The sequence below is a fragment of the Dromiciops gliroides genome, chromosome 2 (assembly GCF_019393635.1).
Source record: "Dromiciops gliroides isolate mDroGli1 chromosome 2, mDroGli1.pri, whole genome shotgun sequence".
Taxonomy (NCBI): Eukaryota; Metazoa; Chordata; class Mammalia; order Microbiotheria; family Microbiotheriidae; genus Dromiciops; species Dromiciops gliroides.
Window position 1 is genome coordinate 68,736,846 of NC_057862.1, and position 23,597 is coordinate 68,760,442.

General features: G+C 40.2%; 1 protein-coding gene across 3 annotated transcripts in view; it reads left to right on the plus strand.

Annotated features, from left to right (window-relative positions):
- The first annotated feature begins 471 nt into the window (after positions 1-471).
- The window catches only part of PKM (pyruvate kinase M1/2), a 33,940-nt gene continuing 10,814 nt past the window's right edge, over positions 472-23,597 (plus strand). For 2 of the 3 annotated variants that reach the window (XM_043981712.1, XM_043981710.1), the window contains exons 1-6: positions 472-625; positions 15,530-15,693; positions 16,521-16,612; positions 20,247-20,378; positions 20,926-21,112; positions 22,072-22,342. In XM_043981712.1, the coding sequence (XP_043837647.1) occupies positions 15,534-15,693; positions 16,521-16,612; positions 20,247-20,378; positions 20,926-21,112; positions 22,072-22,342 (842 nt within the window). In that variant the 5' untranslated portion in view covers positions 472-625; positions 15,530-15,533. Of the gene's footprint in view, positions 626-9,948; positions 10,048-15,529; positions 15,694-16,520; positions 16,613-20,246; positions 20,379-20,925; positions 21,113-22,071; positions 22,343-23,597 lie in introns of all 3 variants that reach the window. The other variant, XM_043981711.1, reaches the window with a different exon arrangement.

Sequence of the window (23,597 nt, forward strand, 5' to 3'; positions counted from 1 at the left end):
GAGGTCATCATTGCTGATAGGGCTAAAGGGAAGAGATGGGGTGACCCTAGGCAATAGAATTTACAGTTTTGGAAGAAAGGGAATTTGAAATAGTATTCCCTGGCCGGGTAGGTCACTGAAAGGACTGAGAATAAAGGATCTCTTCCTCCTTATCCATCTACACCAGGCAGTAATCTCGTCTAAATCAGTACAATTCAAAGGGTCTGCGGGCAGAGGGCAGGGCCGCCCAGTGCTGACCGAGAGCTGGTTCGGCAACCCAGGGGCCTCCTCATTGGTTGTCGTGTACATTATTGTATTCAACTGCAACATGTCCTTCCGCCAGAAAATTGAATCCCTCAGAAAAGAGCTATTCCTTTTGGCCCTCCCCGCCCCCTGCTTCGCCTAACTAGAGGACACTACCAAAAGAAGGTCGAAGACTTATAAGGCAGCAAGAACTGGGAAAGGACGTTGGGAGACAGAGAGGGGGAGGGGACGGGGGCGGAGACTGCGTATGAATCTGCGGTAGTGCTGCGACTGTGGGATCACCTTGAGACTGCAGCGTTGCAAGGCGGTAGAAGAGCGTCGCTTCGGGAAGAGGACACATCGTGTTTTGCAGATCTTCGGAAGGGAACGCCTGCGCTAGAAGGTGAGGCCCCTATCGTAGCCTCCTTTTTGTCCTAACCTACACCCAGACCTGACCAGGAGATGCATGTTTTTGAGAACCATGAGATTGAGGGGAGCCTAGGCAACTCCCCTGGCCCTACAATCCCCCCCCCACCTCCTCCCCTACCCCTAATTTCATCTCATTCCATCCCAGCTCCTCCGATGCTTTCTCCCATCCTGTTTCATCTCTTTCCGGCCCTTCTGATGCATTTCTTTACCCACACCATTCCTCATCTCATCCCTCTCTTCATCACTCACCCCATCTCTTCTAGCGTGTGTGTTCTCTCCCTCCTTGATTTTTCTCCTACTTCCTAGTGTGTCTCCTCCTTAGCCCTTTCCTCCAGTTCCTTTAGGGCGGCTCATTTCTCTTTCCATCCTCTTCCCTGCTCTTGGAGTGAGTCCTTTTCTCCTCCCCTCCCCCGTACCAACTCTCCTGGTGTGTGCTCTTCCACATCTCATCCCCCCTCCCAACTCTTCTTGGTGCATGCTCTTCCCCTCCCCCATTCCTTCCCCCTCCCAACTCTTGGTGCATGCTCTTCCCCTCCCCCATTCCTTCCCCCTCCCAGCTCTTGGTGCATGCTTTTCCCCTCCCCCACTCCATCTCCCTCCCTGTTCCACTGGTGCATATTCTTACCCTCTCTTTTATTCTTATCTCCGGAAGTAATCTTTCCACTTTAGCTTTTAGTTTGATCCCCACCCTTGGCCATCTCTTCTCTGGCTGCCGGACCTTTCACAGGGAAGTCTCCCTAAAATAGGCTGACTAGCCGATCTGGAGATGATAGAGTTGTGAGGCCAAGTGGTTAATTGAGCCCTCGGTAGCCCTTTAGTGAGAGAGCATCTCAGACTCTGCCTCTGCTTTGAAGCCTGCCTCATCCAGCCCCCCCCACAAATGCCCGTACAGGGCTCCCCTTACATTCAGTTGTGGCAAAGATCAGGACTTTCCCCTTTTCTCCCTCTTTGGGTTTTAGCAGCCACCAGACTCACTCGCTATAAAGTAGTAGTTTTGGGAACCTCTGAGTTTGTGAATCACCGGATGGAGGCTTCTCTTCTCCCCCTCCCCAACTCTACCCTGTGCTGTTATTATACTCATGCAAAGAAAGCATCATGTACCACTGCAAGTGGGAGGTGAGAGGAGAATTGCCCCTGATTATTTATTGCAGGCAATGTAATAGGGTACAATTACATAATCCTTTCCTGTAGTAAAAGAGAAGGGTAGGTGGGTGTGTTTTCTTAGCACTTTTTTTTTCCTGTAAAAGTTTTCATAATTTCCTGTTTTGTTCAGCCTTTGATCTATATGGGGAGAAAGCACTGAGTCCAATGCCTTGCCTCAGAATCTGAGTCTTGGTCTGGTCTTTATTTACCTGGTTGGAAATACTCCCTTCACTTTGCTTAAGCGCCTTGGAAAGAGGAAAAGGGCAATCCTATGATGTAGGTCCTAGGGCCTTCCCTTGGAATCACACAATAGGGCTTTTACTTAGTGCTTAAGTAAAAGTAGGCTGGACCAGACTTCTCCATCTCTCTCAGTGCCGGGTGCACGTAGCTTCTGCTAACTGGGTGACTGCCTACCGCTGACTGGCTGCCTTAGGAACTTACTCATATTTTATGCATCACTCATGATGCAGAAGCCTAATTTCTCCTGTTTGGAAGGAGAGTAAGAAACTTTAAAGAGGGAAGGTTTTCTTTTGTGTCACAGACATATCTATTTGCAGTTTCCCATACATTCTCTTTACTTTCCTTACTGCTTCTTGTATATTGAATATGTTCATTTGGTGCTTCGTTTGGGAGTGGGGGCTAACACAGCAAGGAAGAAGATAATGTATGTAACAACTGGATGCCTACTCCTGTTGCCATCGAGTAACACTGTGGGTCAGAGAGGAGTTAAATGCCATAATTTTGTATATTTTACTTTGCACTAAAAATCGCAGACATGGGTACTTGTGGTGATTCTTCATGGTATATGATTTCTAGCATAGTAGTAATTAATGAGCAACAGCATTTCCCTGAGCATTATACAGAAAGTTAAATCTAATGTTGCTCAGAACTGAAGCTTCCAAATATGTTTTTTGTTAATTGATGAAGAGTTCAAGGAAGTCTGTTTATCTTCCTCTGATTTAGGGCAAAAACTCAAAGCTTGAACTTGCTTTCCTGGAGATTGTAAGCTCCTTGTGGACATAGGCCACTTCTTATTTTTGGATCCCTTTCGCCTTGGCATAGAAGTACTTAAAATAAATGCTTGTTGGATTTAAATTTTTGTGAAATAAAGTTATTTTGGTGTTGTCTCAATTAACTGATATCCCATAGAAACCCTAGGGGACCTCTCAGAACGAAAGACTAATCTCCTGAGTTATGCATTGTTTACAAGGCCCCTAAAAGTATTGGAAAATAACTATGCAAATTCCACTGGGACTGGAACTTTTTAAAATACTGGCATCTGTTGGGTTTGGTCAGAATGTGAATCAGAAATTTGTTCTCTTTAAGATTACATTGCCATAATTATAACTTCACTTAGACTGGCAAAAAGTGAATGTTACTTCTCTCCATGCTCCTCCTTTTTACCAATTCTATGTGTGTTTTGCTATGGTATGGTAAATGTATTTTTCTATGTACAATAGAATGTGAACTTTTTGAGGGCCAGAACAGTCTTCTCTGTGAGGCATCCCATTAGATAGGCTAGACTACTAAATAAATGTTTGAATTGATTTCATATTGGTCTGACTTTAAGATAAGTGGGTTTTAGATTTGCCTGTTCCCACAACATACGTAATATGGCTTCTGCTAGTAGATAAAATGAATTAATTGCTTTGCCCCCTACAGCTAAAATTAGAGTAGTGAAGTCTTAGGTCCTTCTGGCATCCAAGGACATCCAAGGGTGTGTCTGTTCCCTAGGGCACAGAATAGGGTGGGTCTGATGACTCCCTGCTGCTCTGTTGGTTGCACAGGTTTTATTCTCTGTATCACAATACTAGAGGTGATGAAATAAAGTTATTTCTCTGGGAAGTGATAATTTTAAAATCTTCACTTTATAAATTTGAGCCAGCAGCAATATTTATTCAAGATGACTCACCCATTCAAGATAACAGCTTTTGAGAGGGCATTCGTTTTTGTTGGGTGAGTGGGGAAAATTAGTGTGGCCCTTGCGCATTTAAAGGCTTCCCTCCATTTCCCTTGAACATCTCCCCAAATTATGTCTTCATCCTAGATCCAACCTCTATTCTAGATTCCAAATCCCTTTCCATGTAGTAAAGTTAGCAATAAAATAGCAGTTATTAATAGATCAATTTCATGTAAGACTTTAGGATTTTCAGAACTTTTCCTACCACACGAGTAGGCAATACAAATATGGTCCTCATTTTACAAATGGGGAAACTGAGACAAATGGTGACCCTTTTATTTCTACTATCTAGATTTCATATCCACTTTGGGGGGGGGGCAGGGCAATGAGGGTTAAGTGACTTGCCCAAGATCACACAACTAGTAAATGTCAAGTGTCTGAGGCCGTATTCAAACTCAGGTCCTCCTGAATCCAGGGCCTGTGCTTTATCCACTGAGCCACCTAGCTGCTTCCATATTCACTATTTTAAAAAAATTTGAAATACAGAAATGATTATATGAAACTTCATACCGTATCTTAGTTCTTTGAAGCAAAGGGGCTTTTTACATCCAATAATTGTACTTTTTAAAAAAAGGAGGTGGAATTGTAGAACTTAATTCCCTAAATTATGGTATTTAGATGATTAGGGATGCTCTCCTAATACCTCCAGCACATACTTCTCTGATGTGGTTATTGCATTAAAGTGAAATTAGAAGTTTTAAGATATGAATCCATACATGTTAAGTACCTTGTACTCCTCGTGTATTCAGCATTAAACAGTCCTTGGAGAGAGCCTTCAACTAATTTCTTAACAAGAAATTGAGGAAGCGCATTAGATGAAATCAGTGGGGGGAAATGCTTACGCAAAGTTGGACTTGCAACACGCTGCTTCATTTTTAATTTTACTTTAATCTCCTAAAAGAAAATCAGGGTATATTTGACTTAGCTGAGGAGAGTTAAACATAGAAGAAAATGCTTTATTTCAAATTTTCCCTTTGGTTTTCCTGAACCCCTCAAATAAACTTATTTGGGGTATGTGTAAGGAGTGTTTCAGCCTTTGTTTGAATGTCTTTATAAAAGGCACCAAGTCAGTCTTTCATAGATGATCTTGCAAGGTTCTCAGGGTCAACAATATAAGACTTTGCTTATAGAGATCTCAAGGATGTAAGGAACTAAATAGAATCTGGAGTTTTTTTAAGGGCATACATATCTGTTACTAAAAATCTGGTATCTTATTTTCTTGTGACTTTCTTTCCCTCTCCTCCCCCTCCCCCCCCCCCCTTTTGTTTTTTTTTGGTGAGGCCATGGGGGTTAAGTGACTTGCCCAGGGTCACACAGCTAGTAAGTGTCAAGTGTCTGAAGGCCCAATTTGAACTCCATTACTCCTGAATCCAGGGCCTGTGCTTTATCCACTGTGCCACCTAGCTGCCCCCTTTTTCCCCTTTTCTAATGGTCTTATTACAAGGAAATTCCAGTTCACTGAGAGTTCTGAGTAATTGATTTTGCTTTAAAAAATTGATTTTAAATTTTTTATTTTAGACTATATTGTGAGATGCAAATCATGCCGTGACTTTTCAGTGTCTTTTCAAGCTTGGAATCCTGAAACAACAGATTGCTCCATTTTGCCTCCCAATGAAGGGAGAGGGCTGAGCAGCTTTGAAGAGTTATTTTTGGCAGCTGAACTGCAGTGTGGTGTGCTGAGTGGCACGTAGGGAGGCTGCAGTACCTACCAGTGGCCAGCAAAGACAGGAAACCAAACAATCCAGGAAGAATTTAATGAGGGGGGAGAAAAGAAGGCAGCTGATCTGTAGAGACTTTAAATGAATGGCAAACCATTTGTTCTGGTAGAACTAGTCTCAGGTAGACTGGTTCAGAGGCCAGTTAGGTGTGATTTTTTTTAAAGCATTTTAAAAATATATTTATTTTTAAAAAATTGTTAAGTGAGGCAATTGGGGTTAAGTGACTTGCCCAGGGTCACACAGCTAGTAAGTGTTAAGTGTCTGAGGCCAGATTTGAACTCAGGTACTCCTGGCTTCAGGGCTGGTGCTCTATCCACTGTGCCACCTAGCTGCCCCCAGTTAGGTATGATTTTAAAGACATGTAGTGTACTCGCTATGATGAAACGGTGGTCAGATTTCAGGAAAGTTAGTTACTGCTGGGGCAAGCCAAGGAGGCTCAACTTAGGGGAAACCAAACTATCCCAGATGAGGAAAGATTTTCCTCCATCTTCTTTGGGCATCTCTATGTTCTGGCTTAAAATGATCTCCTTTGTCTGGGATTATGTATGTAAACACAGTGTCTTGTGAAGGGAAATGAGTAGATAGTTGAGGAACCATAGGGCTATGCAGGGTTCCCCCAAAGAAGGGTTTGGCAGATTTCAAGGCCCAAATACTATTTTTGCATGACCCTCAAGCTAAAATGACTTTTACATTTTTAAATAGTTTTATTATATTTAAAAAATAAAAAACCCACCATTTTTAGCTCAGAGGCCATTTTAGCCACCAACTCCAAGCTTGACAGCTTAAAGATGTTTTTTCTTAATACAACTATCCCTTTTGTGTATTACCCATGACATAATTTAAGGACTGTGGGACAGGAGGAGTAAGACGGTATTATGTTTGTCTTTATATTATCAAGTGTTTAGCATAGAGCTCCGCTCATAATAGGCATTTAATATCTGCCTGTTATTTACTTCATTCAAAACAGGTCCATCAACTCAGGTACTTATTTTACTACTTATTTCCTTCTTTTTTAGACCCTGCCCTAGGGTATATCGGGTTTAGTTTTAGACCTGAGTTGGACAAAGACATTGTTAAGATGAAGGTGACCAGGATTGTGAAGGGCCTTGAGTCCATGTCATATAAAAAGCATTCAAAAGAACTGGGAAAGAGAAGATTCAGGGATAAGTTTTTGGATGACTGTCATAATGAATAATGGCTAAGACCTACTTTGGGGGGGGGCAGTTTTCTAAGTCTGTAAACCTTAAGATTTAATTTTTAAGACTAATTCTGGCCTTGTAGCAGGTGATTTTAGTAAAAAGAAATTACAAATATGTGTAGGATGGATGAGAGTGAGTCATGAGAAAGAAATGTGGAAATGACCGTTCTGAACAGAATCAAAGTGATACTACTTATAGCCTGGACTGAGTAATTTCTAAAAGTATGGGGGTGTGGGGTGTTTTTTTGTGTGCAATAAGGAAAGTAGCAGGTAATTATATTGGGGCCTCAGGACCCCAGGAATCTTGAAGGATCTATACCCTTAAGAAGAGGAATTTGCTTTTCTTTGGACTTAGTAAATGATTCCATATCATATAGTAAATATTCCTCAATTTTTTCTGCATCAACTAAGGACTCAGAAGGAATCTTGGCTGCTCCTCCCCACCCCCATTCTTTTTCTACTATTTTGAAGAGCTCTGATCCTGGTTGGAGTGAGTTTTGGAACAAATTAGTTAATGGGCAGCTGATTAAAATTGCCTAGTAAGTGCCTTTTTGTCATATTCCTGGTTTAACCAGTCCCATTCTTGTTGGTGTGGATTAAAATGACAGAACTGAATATGAAAGAAGCTGGCTCTAATGGAAAAAATCTCATTTTTCATAAAGGTGCCTTCATCATGGCTTTCAGGAAGATTCTGCTGCAGTGGCACAGGCTTGGGACTAGGGCATCAGTATCAGGAAAGATTCTTTACCAGTATAAATGGAGAAGTTGGAGGTGGATTCTGCATGTCTTTGCCTCTTGAGGAGGGTGCAATAATGAGTCAGAGCTGCCTGATAAGTCATGTTGCATGTGCTGGTAGGAAGCTATTCTGAAGCCTGCCTGGTAAAATGGGAGAGGGGAAGTGAGGTACAGAGGGAACCTCGCTGATACTGCATATCTCTGACTTCCCACAAAACTGGATGGGGTGGGGGTATAGGAGTTGAGGGAAGGAGGAAGATGTTGGTAATTATTTTCTGTTAGAAACACAAAAGGCTACTTTACTAGAAAGCCATGTTAATAATGGCAAATTAGACTTTTTTTTTTTGGTGTGGCAATGAGGGCTAAGTGACTTGCCCAGGGTCACACAGCTAGTGTCAAGTGTTTGAGATCAGATTTGAACTCATGTCCTCCTGAATCCAGGGCCAGTGCTTTATTCACTGTGCCACCTAGCACCCCCCCACCCCCCGGGCAAATTAGATTTTTAATCAGCTAGTATGTGAGTGCCTGAATATTCAGTACTGTGCTAAATTATATAGGATTTACTAAATGTTGGATGATGGAAAAAACAAGGGACTCTGTCTACTCAGATAATTATACTGACTTTTATTTGCTAATTATTCATGTATTGTTTTAATTTTGCAATCAGTTATAAATATTACAGGCATGGAGGAAGGGAAGGGCATCCTTTCCAGCTTTACTGAACATTAGTTTTGTTTTTGTGGGGTTTTTTGTGGAACAGTGGGGGTTAAGTGACTTGCCCAGGGTCACACAGCTAGTAAGTGTCAAGTGTCTGAGGCCGGATTTGAACTCGGGTACTCCTGAATCCAGGGCCAGTGCTTTAACCACTGCACCACCTAGCCACCCCTTTACTGAACATTAGTAAAGTCTGTAGAGGTTGAGGAAGGTTTCATGAGAGATGATAATTGAGTTAGAATCCCAAAATATTGAAAGGCTTTAGATAGATCATGGGGAGGGGAGAAGCCATTCTAGATAGGGACATGACCAGCATAACAAAAAGCTTGCAGGCATGTTCTAAAAATAGTAAGGGAGACTTATTATGGGTTAGAATTGAAGAACAGTGAAGAATAAAGTTGGATAGAAATAAGATTGTGAGGTAGCTTAAAACAGAGCTATTTACAAGCTGGGTGACAGAGGGAGAAGTGGAGAAAGACCACTCATAATTCTGGCATTAACTTTTCCTTTATTTGGAAAGATTTCATTTCTAGGCCTCAGTCTCCTGAGTTGTCAAATGAGAAGGATCTAGACCAGGTCTTTTTAAACTTTTTCCACTCTCGACCCCTTTTCACATGATACATTTTTATGTGACCTCAGATACATAGGTATATAAAAAAGGTATACATAACCTTTTACTGTTGCCTAGTTTTTTGGGTTTTTTTTTCGACCCTTACATTCAGTTATGTGGTCCCATATTGGGTTGTGACCCACAGTTTAAGAAGCTAGGCTCTCGACCTCTTTTTTTTTTTTTTTTTTTTTTTTTTTTTTTTTTTTAGTGAGGCAATTGGGGTTAAGTGACTTGCCCAGGGTCACACAGCTAGTGTTAAGTGTCTGAGGCAGGATTTGAACTCAGGTACTCCTGACTCCAGGGCTGGTGCTTTATCCACTGCGCCACCTAGCTGCCCCGGCTCTCGACCTCTTAAGGTTCTTTTCACCTATGATGTTTTTTGATTCTTTCACTGGTAGGCTCGTTATTCCTCTACTCAGATCTCTATGATAAAAGTCACATTTGTCTTAAAATAGTCTGGCAGTGGGATGTAGCATTGTGTATGTCTATATTATGGTGATAACAAATGTAGATGATTGAGAAGAGTGGCACATACTTCTACAAATAATAGGGTTATGTTGTAGAAAACAAACCTTAAGAAAGCATTCCTTGAAGGTTCTCTTGATCCCTGAGATAAAGACTAAGACCCGGGAGCATTTTTCCTTCCATCCTTCTCTTTCCCCACACCATAAGAATCTGGAAAAAAAACTAGATAAAAGAAGAGTTGCATTAAGGAGTAAGTTAAATTACATGGGAGCTTTTAAAAATTTCTTTACGTAGGGCTATCATCCCTTGTGGGATCAATTGCTATTTGATATTAGTTAAAATAAACACTGACAGCCCTAATGGAATTCAGTGTGAAAATATCAGAAATAGCTAGACCTAAAAGCTTTACAAGGGAACAAAGAAACAAAATAGGTAAGCAGCCCTACATAATTGAATAAGTTGGAAAAGTATATTGTGTAGGGGTAGCTTTTAAGCCAGTTAGTGCTGTGACTTCCTGCTACATCTGAAATAATTAGGATAAGGGATAGAGTTGAAGAGAGGGTAATAATAGGTGACAGTGCTACCACAGGGTACTTGGTGACCAGGCAATAATATAGCCAGCTTTTTAAGACCCAAGGGATAGCTGCTTTTTGCAGTCCATGGACCACCTAATTGTTAAGGCAATTCCTTCAATCTCAATATCTAGCTTTTAATACACTTCGGAAACTAAGAAACTGCTTCAATCCTTTTACAGCCCTTCACAACAAGGCTCATTCTACTCTGCGGGGTGTACTTTGCAGTTTGAGTCATCGTGTTTGAGTGAAAGCAGTAAGAAAAATCCAAAAGATTACAGGTATCCAGTTCTCTCCTTTCATATACAGATATCCACTACTACACATGGATTATTTTGTCATCTAAGTAAGATGCAAGGATCAAATAGTATGGGTCTGTTTCTTTTTTAAATGAAATTGCAACGCGTTGCTCAATCTAGAGCTTAAGTCACCTCAACCCTAGTGAGGGGAAAAATTATAGGAATGAATTACTTATCTCAAATGTGTAGCCCTGGTGATACTAAACCATTCCTTAGTAATCTTGCCTCTACTCCTGAAATATTCAGGCAGGCTAGTTATCTCTATGGAGGTAGGGCATCTGAAAAGGACCATTCACAGAATCCCAGCATTTCACAGTTGGAAGGAAATGTCAGTGTCTGTCTGGTCTGACTTAGACTAGAGAAACAATCACCTTTACAACACAATGAGTGGTCATCTAGCCTTTTCTTGAAGACCTATAGATAAGGGGAAAAACAATATGAGATTTCCCATTTCACTCTTGGATAGTACTAATTGTTGGGACCTTAAGGTCACATAATCGCCTTCAGGCCTTTAACACCTCGAGACTATTGCAGTAGCTTACTGATTGGTCTCCTTAATTCAAGTCTATCTCCAGCTCAGTCTATCCTCTACTCAGCTGTCAAATTGATCTTCCTAAAGGCCAGGTCTGACCACAGCCTCCATATATACCATCTTCTTTTTTTTTTTTTTTTTGGTCAGGGCAATGAGGGTTAAGTGACTTGCCCAGGGTCACACAGCTAGTAAGTGTCAAGTATCTGAGGGTAGATTTGAACCCAGGTCCTCCTGAATCCAGGGTCAGTGCTTTATCCACTGTGCCACCTAGTTGCCCCATCACCTTCTAATAGAATTTGAAGTCAAAGCTCTGAGATCCATCTAGATTCCCCCCTCCCCCAATCTTATATCAGAAAAATTAAGGGACTTGCCTCAAGGTTAAACAGGTGGCAGGCAAAGGTGGAATACAAACTCATGTTTCCTGATTCTTAGATCAGGAAACTTTCTCCTACATACAGTCCTGGACTATCTTCTATGGGAATGATTTTCATAGGTTAACTGATATCATTACTATAATCATGACACATTGATATTGTACTTTAGCATTTACCAAAGGCTTTCCTTACAGCATCTCTGGGAAGAAGAGAGCAAAAGGGCTGAAAATTAGAAAGCACTTTAGTTTTTATTTTGGGGGGCTTGGGGAGAAGAGTGTGGAAAGGAGTCTTGAAAAATATTTTTTATTTTTTACTTTTTTATAGGCATACTTCAGAGATACTATGGGTTTAGTTCTAGACCACCACAATAAAGTGGGCTACATGAATTTTGGGGAGGGGGGGTGGTCCCAGTGCATATAAAATTTATATTTACTCTATATTGTCCATCAAGGTGTGCAATAGTATTATGTAAAAAAATTATATACCATAATTTAAAAATACTTTATTGCTTTAAAAATGCTAACCACAATCTGAGCCTTCAGCAAGTCATGTTTTTTGCTGTTTTTTGTTTTTGTTTTTGGATGGAGGATTTTGCCTCAATGTTGATGTTGCTGACTGATCGGGATGGTGGTTGAAGGTTGGGGTGGTTGTGGCAATTACTTAAGACAACAATGAAGTTTGTCACATTGATGGACTCTTCTGTTCACTTAACACATAGAGGCTATTATACAGTTACTAACTGGCCTAATTTTAATTTTTTTTTGTCTCGGGGAAAAAATAGGGAATCCCTAGGAGAAGGGAGAGAAATAGATGAGAGGGCTGGTTAGTGGAACAGTCGGAACACATACAGTATTTATCAAATAGATTTGCCTTCTTATATGGGTGTGTTTCATGTTGCCCCAAAACAATTCCAATAGTAACATCAAAGTTCACTGTTCAACTCACCATAACAGATATAATAATAATAATAATGAAAAAAATTGAAATATTGCAAGAGTTACCAACATGTGACACAGAAACGCAATGTGAGCACATGCTGTTGGGAAAGTGGTGCCAATAAACTTGCTCAATGTAGGATTGCTACAAACCTTAAATTTGTAAAAACAAAACAAAAACTGCAAACTGAAATGGAATAATTTTTATTTATTGATAATATTTATAGATAGATGAATAGATATAGATAAATATTGATATATCAATACACACCTATATCTATATCTGTCTATAGAAAATGGGGTGGAAGGGAAGAATTATTAAATCAATTCAGCCTTCGAAGGTAAGGAAGAAGCTCATAAACTGCTCACTTGGAAGTCAGTAGATAGTCACAATTTGTTATGAAAATAGGTGAGATAATTATGTGACCATTTCAGTTCAAGAGTAGACTCAACATTATCTTATGGCAGAAAGATTTCTATACCACCAGAATAGTCAAAATGCTATACTGTTACTGTAGCTCTTCCATTTTGGTGATTCTGTGCTACTGTTACTGTCTTCTTTCTTCCCTGATACTTTACCATCCTTAGGAAGGAGAGGTGGAGGAACATACTATATACTGTAGATAGTTTTACCTAGATTTTTAGCTAAGCATTTCTTAGCTCTTTTTGTCAAGAAGAGACATAGATAGTCCTAAAAAGATAAGGTGGATTTAGAATGGGTTTAATACTAGATCCAAAGCGTCATTAACTAGCCAATGTCAACTTCAAAAGATTGTCCCAGGAATCTATGCTTGTAAAATTCCCATGACAGGAAGCTGGTGATGATAGCTAGTATGTTCAATAACAATCAGGATCCAAAGAGATCTTGATAGGCTATATTAAAAAGAGACAGGCTATTACAGGAAGGAGGGAGAGAATAGTCTCGTCCTCTGCCCTGGTGTCAAGCCACATCTGGAGTATTATGTTCACTTTATGGATGCCACATTTATAACAGACCAAAATCATATTGTACTGAGTGGGGAAACAATGCTGTATTCTTAACCAAGGGTAGGGTTCAGGGGTGAAAGGCTAGTGTAATCACTGTAACATTTCCTGGTAGAAGTTGGCTCAGGTTTTCTCACCAGTGCTGTCAGACTTTTAGAATGTTTGAAGTATTCAGTTCCCAAACTGGGGCCTCACTACATAGAGTAATAATCGATTCTATAAATGTCAGGGTATGGTTTTGGGGCTAATAGTTCTAGTCTACTGTACTAACTGTAGCCCAAGAAGTATGTGGAAACAACTTGATTAATGCTATGCCATATGGAGTGAGAGTGGCAGAGTGCTTGGGTTGGGGGTGGGGGGGTGGCAGCAGCACACCAGGTACTAAGAATCAGTTTTTCGTAGACTTCCAGTCTAAATCTTTAGTCTGACTTTTGGTGTCCTCTAAATGTGAGCTTCTTGCCCAGTAACCAAGTGAACAGTCGTACCATAAGAGGAGCTGAAATAATTTCAACCTTGATAATAGAATAAATGAAACCAGAAGAAGGAAGTTGTAAGTAAATGGAAAGGTGACACACAGGTACTCATTAGAGAGGCAAAGAAAAGAGTTGGTGGAATGAATGGAATTTATCATGCTTCCAGAGGCAATGAGGAACATTTTTTTCACTGGATATTAAGTATTTGCAACAGTTGGAATTTATGAACTTGATGAGACCTACCAAAACCAGTCAACAAACTCTCTGATAGCCATGACCTGAACACTTGGTGGTAAGTGTAACGTTGGGAAGAAATACATGGCAAGACTACATTATTGGGTTTATGTCCCATAGAAGCCATTGATAAGAAAGTATACACATACACCAAAAGATTTATAGCAGTACATTTTGTGATAGCAAAGAATTAGAAACAAAGTACATGCTTGTTGATTGGGAAATGGCTAAACAAATTGTGGTACATGAATATAATGGACCCCACTGTGCTGTAAAAAATGATGTATATGATGACTCCAGAGAAGCATGAAAAGATTTATCTGAACTTAAACAAATTGGAGTGAGCAGTCAAGAAAGCAATATACATAATAACAATATAAGTGGGGGAATGATCACACTAAAAAATCAAAAGTAAATGTAATAAAATTATAAACATTAATAATGATTTGAATGAAGAGATAAGAGGATATCCTCCCTTCCCCCCAACCCACCCTTTGTGGAAGTAGGAGGTCCACGGCTGTTACCCAGTTGCATCTGTTTGGGGACTTTTTACATGTTCAATCAGATTCAGCCTTATTAATACTGGGAGGAAAAAGGTCACAAATATTTTAAGTCATCTAGGTAGTATAGTAGATGTAGTACCAACCTAGAGTCAAGAAGATCTGAGTTCAAATGTAGACAAGCACTAGCTGTGTGACCCTGTCATTTAACTTCTGTTTGCCCCACTATCCTCATCTATAATAATAATGGTACCTACCTCACAGGGTTGTTGAAGGTTCAAAAGTGATTTATTTAGAACAAGTGCCGAGTCTGAGAAACTTGCATCCCTGGGGAGGGAGATTAAGGTAGGCAGAATTTACTAGTTGTTGGAGATATTTTAAATCATAAATCATATCAGCCTGCTCTCTCAAAGCAGTCCATGTGTATGCTAAAAAGGATTCTTTGAGTCCAAAAAAGCCTCTACACTTCCAGAGTATCTTAACAGCCTACTCTTTGGCTCTGATCAGCTCTTTAACTAAGAGGAGTGCTTAGTCATAATGAAGAAAAGTAGTAGTTAGAGAAGGAGTCAGTGTGGTGACCTCCTAAGTCAATTAATGAGCTGTGACAGTGAGTTTGAGCTATGCTGCCAAAAGAGTAGCTAGGGCTGCTTAGTGCCAGTAGCTAGACTACAGAATGATGTTTGTCATTTGGGGGAGGAAACTAGGGGGTAGCAAGGGTTCATTTCTGTCCTCTGCTTTCAGAAAAGCTTGTTAAGAGAAGACCCCAATAGTACATGTAAAACAATTCCCGTTTTGTTTTGTTTTTTTGGTGAGGTAATTGGGGTTAAGTGACTTTCCCAGGGGCACACAACTAGTAAATATCAAGTGTCTGAGACCGGATTTGAACTCAGGTCTTCCTGAATCCAGGGCCGATGCTTTATCCACTGAGCCACCTAGTTGCCCCAACAATTCTGTTTTTAAAGGCAGCAGGGTATATAAGCTATAAGGAGGCCAATTTTGACTGGATATCAGAGCAATTTGGCCAATTTTGTGTTTGTTTTTTTACCTTACAACGTGGTGAATTCTCTTTGTAAAATGGTCAAAATGATTTAATTGCTTAATTGGCAGGCATATTATAAAGGGGGGAGGGGGGAGTTGGCCTAAGTAACATCCATAGTTCTTTCCAACTCTAAACTCCTATTTGGAGTTAGATAAGTATTTTTCTTGATCAAAACGGCTGTACAAAGAAAGGTATATTCATATAACCTGCACATGGCTTAATTGACTATAATTTGGGCAGTGTAGTTGCTTATTCTTGTTAATACTATAACCCAGAAAGACTCCCTTCCAAGCCTCGTTGACTCTGCACTCATTAGGCTATAGGATCTGGTGCCTGCATTCTTTTTTCATTGATTGTCTTTGACTCTTGGGGTTCTGCTTTCTTATGATTCAGCAACATGGATCTGGGGAAGACAGACAGTCAGTTAGCATTCACGGCTATTAAGCAGCAGCAGCTGTACGCTGCCATGGCTGACACCTTTCTGGAACATATGTGTCGTTTGGACATCGACTCGGAGCCCATTGTTGCTCGGAACACCAGCATCATCTGCACCATCGGTAAGTAGATAGAATTCTCACTTGAGTCCCACTCCCATGGCAACAGTGCAACTGCCTGCCACAAAGTCTCAGGCCACCTTCCTTTGCCACAAAGAAGGCTCGGGAGATCATAAACCGTTACAGTGAGAGGATTTTTCTCAACTCATAAATAAAATTGCAAATCTGGGTAACAAAAGGAGTTTGTTTTAAATACCTGGTGAAAATAAAAGGGAATTTCAAAACTTAAAGAAAGATGAGCTAGAATACTGAGGTTGAAAGTGACTGAATTATTCTTCCCAGCCTATAGACTCTGCCCTTTCCAAGTCATTTTTCTTAAAGGCCCTGAAAATTCCCCTTGAAGGAGGTATTGTGTACAACAGGTGGGTTAGACAAGGAGACTGCTACAATGAGAACAAGCATGGCACAGAACATAATAGAACATGGGTCTGGAGCCAAAGGATTGACTTGGAATCCTAGCTGTGCCACTTTCTAAATGCACGACCTTGGACAATCACTTCATCTCTAGGCACTGAGTTTTCCTTATCAGTAAAATTAAAGAGGTTGAACTAGATGACATCTAGGGTTCCTTCTAGGTTCTGTGACTAAACTTTAGGGTACAAGTGGGTTCAGGGAGGAAGGGGGCTGGGCATCAAAGGAAGCAAGAGTGTCTTGATGTTGGTGCATAACAGAAATGGAACGTTTAGAAAAAAAAGTTTAAAGCTTTAGACTTAAAGCATTATGAAACTTGTCTTTTACCATATAATTAGTTGGTTTTAATTTTTTTTTAACTTTCTTTTTCTTTTTTAACTTTTTTTTAACTTTCTTTTTAACTTTTTTTTCTCACTTAGGCCCAGCCTCCCGAGCTGTGGAAAAGTTAAAGGAGATGATTGATGCTGGAATGAATGTGGCTCGTCTGAACTTCTCCCATGGAACTCATGAAGTAAGAGTTAACTTCCTAACTCGAACAGCATGCATTCCTCTCTGGAAGGTGGTTAGACAGTGAAGTAAATGATGGTGTATTTTCAATCTACCTTTAAGGGCTGGTGTTTATGGAGTAACCAGAACCTATTCTAATGCATAACTTTAGGTTGTCTTTGGGGCTCAGAGCAACCTAAAACCAAATTCATTTCTCCCCCATCTCTCCTTTACTTTTCCTGGGCTCTCCTTGATCAGCAGAATCGTGCTGACCTCTCAGTTGTACATAGCTGCCCCCTGGCATTTAGAAGTTGGTATTAAGTTCAAGCTAAGAATAAGATCACAAGAAATGAAACCTGGGAAGAGTGTTTCTCCCATCTAGAAATAGGAGGCTTTTCATTGTAGGATCATTCCATAAACAGCTTATGGCCTGGAAGGCATCTGGCCTTCTAAAGGTCACGAGCCATGAGCAGCAGCTTCAAGTGATGGAGATTGAATAGTTGTTACAATTTAGTAAAACACACATATGCTTGTGCACACACAGAGAAATTATATGAAGTCTTTCAAATGAATAGACTTTACTGCTTAAAGAAGTTCTTTTGACATTTAAGGGAAAGCTATATATAGGCTTTTACTGAGGCTTAGATCCTTGGTCTTAGAGGCTTTGATTTATGTCTTAGCATATATCTTATATGTGGGGTGGAGGAGCTCAAATAGATTTGAGATATCCAGCACTTAAATGTTGTGGTTTTGTTTTGGGGGTTTTTTTGTGGGGCAATGAGGGTTAAGCTCAGGGTCACACAGCTAGTAAGTGTGAAGTGTCTTGAGACTGGATTTGAACTCAGGTCCTGCTGAATCCAGGGCCAGAGCTTTATCCACTGAGCCACCTAGCTTCCCCCTTGTGGTGTTTTGTTTTGTTTTTTAACGAAGTGTAGACCTTTTCCCCTTTGCAGTACAATATGCCTTAAATCTGCCTTTCTCCTAAATACTAGAAATGTTTAGAGATGGAGCTAGAGTCTAAATTGAATTAATGTTTTCAGGTGTAGAACCCTGCTTGTTCATCCTGCAAAATAAATAAATAAAATATAATATAGTCCTCAGTTGTAAGGAGACCTAGGTTATAAATCAAGAAGTAAGGCTATTACTGGGTTAGAGTTTATGATTGAACATAGAAACTGAGCTGCACCTGCTGTCTCTTAAGTTCCTTTTACAGTCTGTCTGACACTCTGCCAAAGATCTGACCACTAGGCAACATAATAAAGGCCAAGAAACACGTCAAGCTGTGCCAATTTTAAACCCTCTTCTGAGCAGACTCTGAACTTTCTTCTCTCCCCCACTTTTTAAATTAAGGAGTAACAGGTGTTCTGATCACATATTAGTGGCAGCATGTTACTCCTGATCCATAATTCCAATAGTTCAGTTTCAGTGCTGAATTTGGGTGTAGTTTAGTATCCTGTTGGCCTAAGAAGTGGCTATTTTTATGTAGTTAAATGTAGAACCTCAAGGAAGATCTCGACCTCAATGAAATTCTTCCTTCTATTCCTGAAAAACAAGTTAGCAGTTTGTCTATCAACTGAACAAATAGAAGGAAGACCTGAGTCCAGAGCTGTATACCTATTTTGGCATCCATCACAGACTGTCCCCTGAGGTCCCTCAGTTAGTCCTGTTCATAAAACCTTATTGAGGTTTTATACTCATTGTATGTGAAATTTTCATGGACAGCGATATTAAAAAATAGCAGGTGGGAAGATGCTGAATTAAGTGTTTTTATCAACAGTTTCCTATTGACTGTATTCTCTAGATTCTCAATCTTGCCTCTGAGTCCCTTTCTAATCTAAGTTCAAATGAAAGGGGCAGAGGACTTGAAAAGGTGAAATAAGAGGTTATTGAAGAGAAAATAACTCTCAAACATATAATCATAGGAACAGAATGGGATGTGTGGTTTACCTTTGTTACTATGAAACCCAGGTATATATGACTTTGATTAGGGCTTTTGTTATCTTGTTAACTCATGCAAAGTGATGGTCGTGCCTTCATTTCAATCAAAAGTGAAAAGTCAGTAATGGAGGAGAATTAATTGCTCAGATTCACTAGTCAAGAGCCAGAACCTTAATACCCAGTTTATGATAACTATGTTAGCATAGACTGTTTTCTTTTTAATTTTGTCTTTATTAGGAATGTATAAGCTGTGTGACCCTGGGAAAGTCACTTAACCCCCATTGCCCTGCAAAAAAAAAAAAAGGAAAGGGGAAAGAAAGGAAAGTATATAATTTTATGGGGGTGGGGAGTGAAGAAGACCTAACAAATAATTGAAATCTGAGTATAAATAAAAATGGTTTTTATTGCAGTGGGACAATACTTCTTAAGTCATTACCAACAATAGTACTGTCACTTTACATTTAGGTGTAGTGTTCCATGTAAAACAGGGAATGTGGTTTTATAATTTGTAGAGTTTAGCTCCGTATAACTTCTCAATTAAAGGACTTGTTCCATTGAGTTACTAATACATGAATCTAGAGAACATCAGAGCAGTTGTCTACCCTGTCTAGTTTTCCTTCTACCTCCTTCAAAGTGTGACGAGTAAAAATATGTGGTCACCTTATTCCTGTTCCCAGTGTAGGGAAAACTGGCTAGGGTTTACTTATGAATTAGAAGCTTTAGCACCAGTTTGGGGGCATTAAGCACTTATTACAGAGTAAAGAGAGAACACATGGAGCTCAGAAAGTTAAGAAACCTATCTACCCTAGAGGAGAGAGAAGAGTTCAGCCTGACCTGGTTCTTCTCCCAAGTCTTCTGCCACCAAGCCTGTTTGAAAGACCCAAACTCTGTGTGTCCAAGCCCCTTCCTATGTCCCCCCAAAAGAAACAGTCCTTACACACTGCTTCAAGTCATTTGGCTAATGGCACCCAAATCCACTGGTTCACTGGACTTGATTGAGGGTGGTCTCTTGTTGAGGTGAGCTGAGAACAATACCCTCTATACGTAGGCAGGTGTGGCTTCAATTGAATTAACTTTAAGTGGGTTAATCAGTGCCGTCAATCACTCTTAGTCAATCTAATCCATCCAAATCAATCTGGGGCTTTGGAGCGTTGGCCAAAAGTCCATTATTTCTTTTTTCTTTTCTTTTTTTTTTTAAAGCCCATTATTTCTTACAAAAGTTGACCTTCCTGGTTGACTTAGGAGACAACTGAGAGACATGGAATTTATTCAAGACATAAAATTCTAGGTCTCTGGGTCAATATAGATAACACCCCCATTTTCTAAACCAAAGCATGATACAAATATCTTTTGTCTTTTATAAGCTGCCAGTCTCTATTGTAAGCTGAAGCACTATGTAATATTTCCCTAGAGAGTTCCACCAAAAAAGGGTTGAAATTGGTTACCTTTCTCCCCCCCCCATTTCTGAAGAGTAAGATAGGTAGGTATATACTAGTCTCTCTACCCCCACTCATTCTATGAGCTGCTTCTGGTTTTTTAAAAAAATCCCTATCAAAATCCAGCCTGATTCCTGAATGATAAACATTGTCTAAAATGTTCATAACTTTAACAGCCTTTAGATCATATGAAGGTAATGGGTGGGATGGAGGAGGACGACATGAGAGCTAAGTAATAATACATATTAAGGCTCCTATTTGAATTTCTTTCATTATCTTTCCTAGTACCATGCAGAGACTATCAAAAATGTGCGAACAGCTACAGAAAGCTATGGTTCTGATCCTATCAAATACCGGCCTGTTGCCATAGCCTTGGACACCAAAGGACCAGAGATCCGGACTGGACTCATCAAGGGTGTGAGTATTCAAAGATGTGAAGGCAGGATGAAATGGGCATTCCATCTGGTTAATGTTTCTGTGATGAGTAACCACTCCCAGACAGAGAGAGTGCACTAATCTAGGGGTTTGTAATCTGAGACAGTAAACTTGTTTTTAAATATTTCAGTATTGCATTTCAATTTAGTTTCTTTTGTAATCCTATGTATTTTATTTTATGCATTTAAAAACATTCTGAGAAAGTGTCTAACATGAGAAAAGCTAAGAACCTCTACTTGAAGCAAAATTATTCTAAGAATCCCTCTTAAGGATCTGATGGCCTAGTAGGGGTACTGGCCTTTTTATTCTCTAGTAGCTTAGTAGTAATTGTGATAATTCTTAAAACATTTGTAAAGCTGGGTGAGATTTGTGCCGTATTACTTATATTATAGGTTTATATATATGCATTCCCAGTCTCTAGCTTATGAGCATTGCTCCCTGTGGGGGAGAGTACTTGGGGTTTATTATAAGACCCAACTACAGTGGCCTCATTAATGAGCAGACTAATGAGTGAGTGTCTCCTCCATAGAGTGGCACAGCCGAAGTGGAGCTGAAGAAGGGAAACACTCTCAAAGTCACCTTGGATGATGCCTATATGGAGAAATGTGATGAAAATGTCCTGTGGGTAGACTACAAAAACATCTGCAAGGTGGTGGATGTTGGCAGCAAAATCTTTGTGGATGATGGGCTCATTTCTCTTCTTGTGACAGAGAAAGGTATGCTTTGGGTGGGGGCATGGGTCTGGTAGGATACTATTACCAGAAGCTCCAACGTACTCATCTCCAAAATAGTCTAGACCCGGGGGCAGCTAGATGGTGCAGTGGATAGAGCACCAGCCTGGGAGTCAGGAGGACCTGAGTTCAAATCCAGCCTCAGACACTTAACACTTACTAGCTGTGTGACCCTGGGCAAGTCACTTAACCCCAATTGCCTCACTAAAAACAAAACAAAAAAAACCAAAATAGTCTAGACTGAAGTGTATGGGAAACCCTTTTGAGTGGTTTGAAATTTGTCTTGCATTTAGATGGCAGCCTATGGTTTCTCTTTTATTCTTTCAAAAAGCCACGTGATTTATAACTTAATCTCAGCTAAAACCATAAACCTACTACTTCTTTGGGAGAGGACAGGAGATACCCATCTTTACTGTTTTGACTTAGAGAGAGAATCTGAAGGGAAGGTGGCTTCCCCATAGAAAGTGTCAGAGTCAGGGCAGCTAGGTGGTGCAGTGGGAAAAGCACTGGCCCTGGATTCAGGAGTACCTGAGTTCAAATCTGGCCTCAGATACTTGACACTTACTAGCTGTGTGACCTTGGGCAAGTCACTTAACCCTCACTGCCCCACCAGAAAAGAAAAAAAAGTGTCAGAGTCTTTGTGCCAAATAATTGGACAAATTAAGTGTTTTCATAATGGGGAAGAATACCAAAATGAAACTGGCCATTCTCTTAGATTTAATTCAAACAAGGACATAAGGAAGTAGACTAGATTTGAGATGGATTAGGGGCTAGAACTAACCTTTTTTGTATTCCTCAAAATATTACATTGTATTTACTTTATGGGTATACCTATTGTTTCTCCTGGTGGAATGTAACGGTTTTTGACTGTTTCAATCTTTGATTGTTTTCAGTGTTTGATTCCCCAGTACATAGTAGATACTTAATGAATATTATGTCGATAGGTCCGAATTACCTTATTACTGAGGTGGAGAATGGTGGAATGCTGGGCAGCAAGAAGGGTGTGAACCTTCCTGGAGCAGCTGTTGACTTACCTGCTGTATCTCAGAAGGATATCCAAGATCTACACTTCGGACTAGAGCAAGAGGTGGATATGATATTTGCATCTTTCATCCGAAAGGCAGATGATGTCCATGCAGTCAGAAAGGTCCTGGGAGAGAAAGGAAAAAACATCAAGATCATCAGCAAGATTGAAAACCATGAAGGAGTCCGGAGGTGAGGGGAAGGAAGGAATGCTCAGGAACCCCTAGGAGGAGGAGAAAACATATCTTTTACATCTTAGAATCGATCCCAGGGATGCTTAAACTATCACTTTCCTGGTTTGCTTGGGATGGATTGATAGCTGAAGAACTTTGTTTGACTGCTAAGGAAAACCATAAGTAGCACCTATGCTAATTTTTCTTGCCCTAATAATTAACCTGAAGTTGCTGATTTACTATAGTACCATTTCCCTTCTTTCGATATTTGTGGGGTGGGAAGATCCCTGGGGGTGAATATGGTGGTAAATTCTAATCCCTTGTATCTTTATTAACCCATCTCCCCTGCCACCCCCTTTTCCCTGGGAGTGAACAGCCTCTTAGGAAGATTGTAATGATAGCCCTAGCTTCACTTTATTCACCTTAGTTCTAGGAATCTTAAGCATGGGCCTTCCTAATCCTTTCTTGTAAAAGGCCGGTTAATGTAGGCATAATAAGATCACAGAATTTTAAAGTGTAAAGGGAAGGATCTTAGAAATTATCCAGTCTAGAGTAGTCCTCCTACTCATGAGGAAACAAAGGCCTAGGGAAGTTGTGACTTGCACAAAATCATTTAGGTAGTAACTTGCAGAGCTTAAGTCCTGGTCTTCTGACTCCAAAGCCATTGTTCTTTCCACAATACCCCATGTGGTCTTCAGTCCTAGATGTACCCTCGAAAGTCTAGCCAGCCATATGACAAGTGTTTGCCTTTTCTCACAACTGAACCCAAGTAATAAGAATACTTGTACGAATCCAGATCCACTGCTAAAAGGAAACAAATCTGAGGTAATGCTGGCACTCCTAGCAAAAAGAAAAACCAAAAAAATCCTTTAACTGATGAGAGCTCACATCATAGCTGTTCCAGGGAAAAAGACCTCATGACTATATTTTAAATTTGTTTTTGGTCGGTTAACCTCTTGCCAAGCAGCTACTACATAAATAGCCCCTTTTCTGCCATTTTGATAAGTTAAAGGTACCCATGGCTTTGTATGGGTGTGAGGTCATTGTTTACTCTGCTTCATCAACATGGTATCTATCCTGAGCAGGGCAGTGGATAGATACAATGATGATGACACCAAGGTATGGAATGTGATTTCAAATTGGAACCTGGAAGTCCAGATAGGAAGAATGGAGGTCATTAAGTAGCCTTCAGAATTAGCAGAGGAAAAGAGTGGAAGGTACTTTGGGAAATGGGGGTAAGAAACATAACTAGTGCTAGCTACCATATGAGTGTG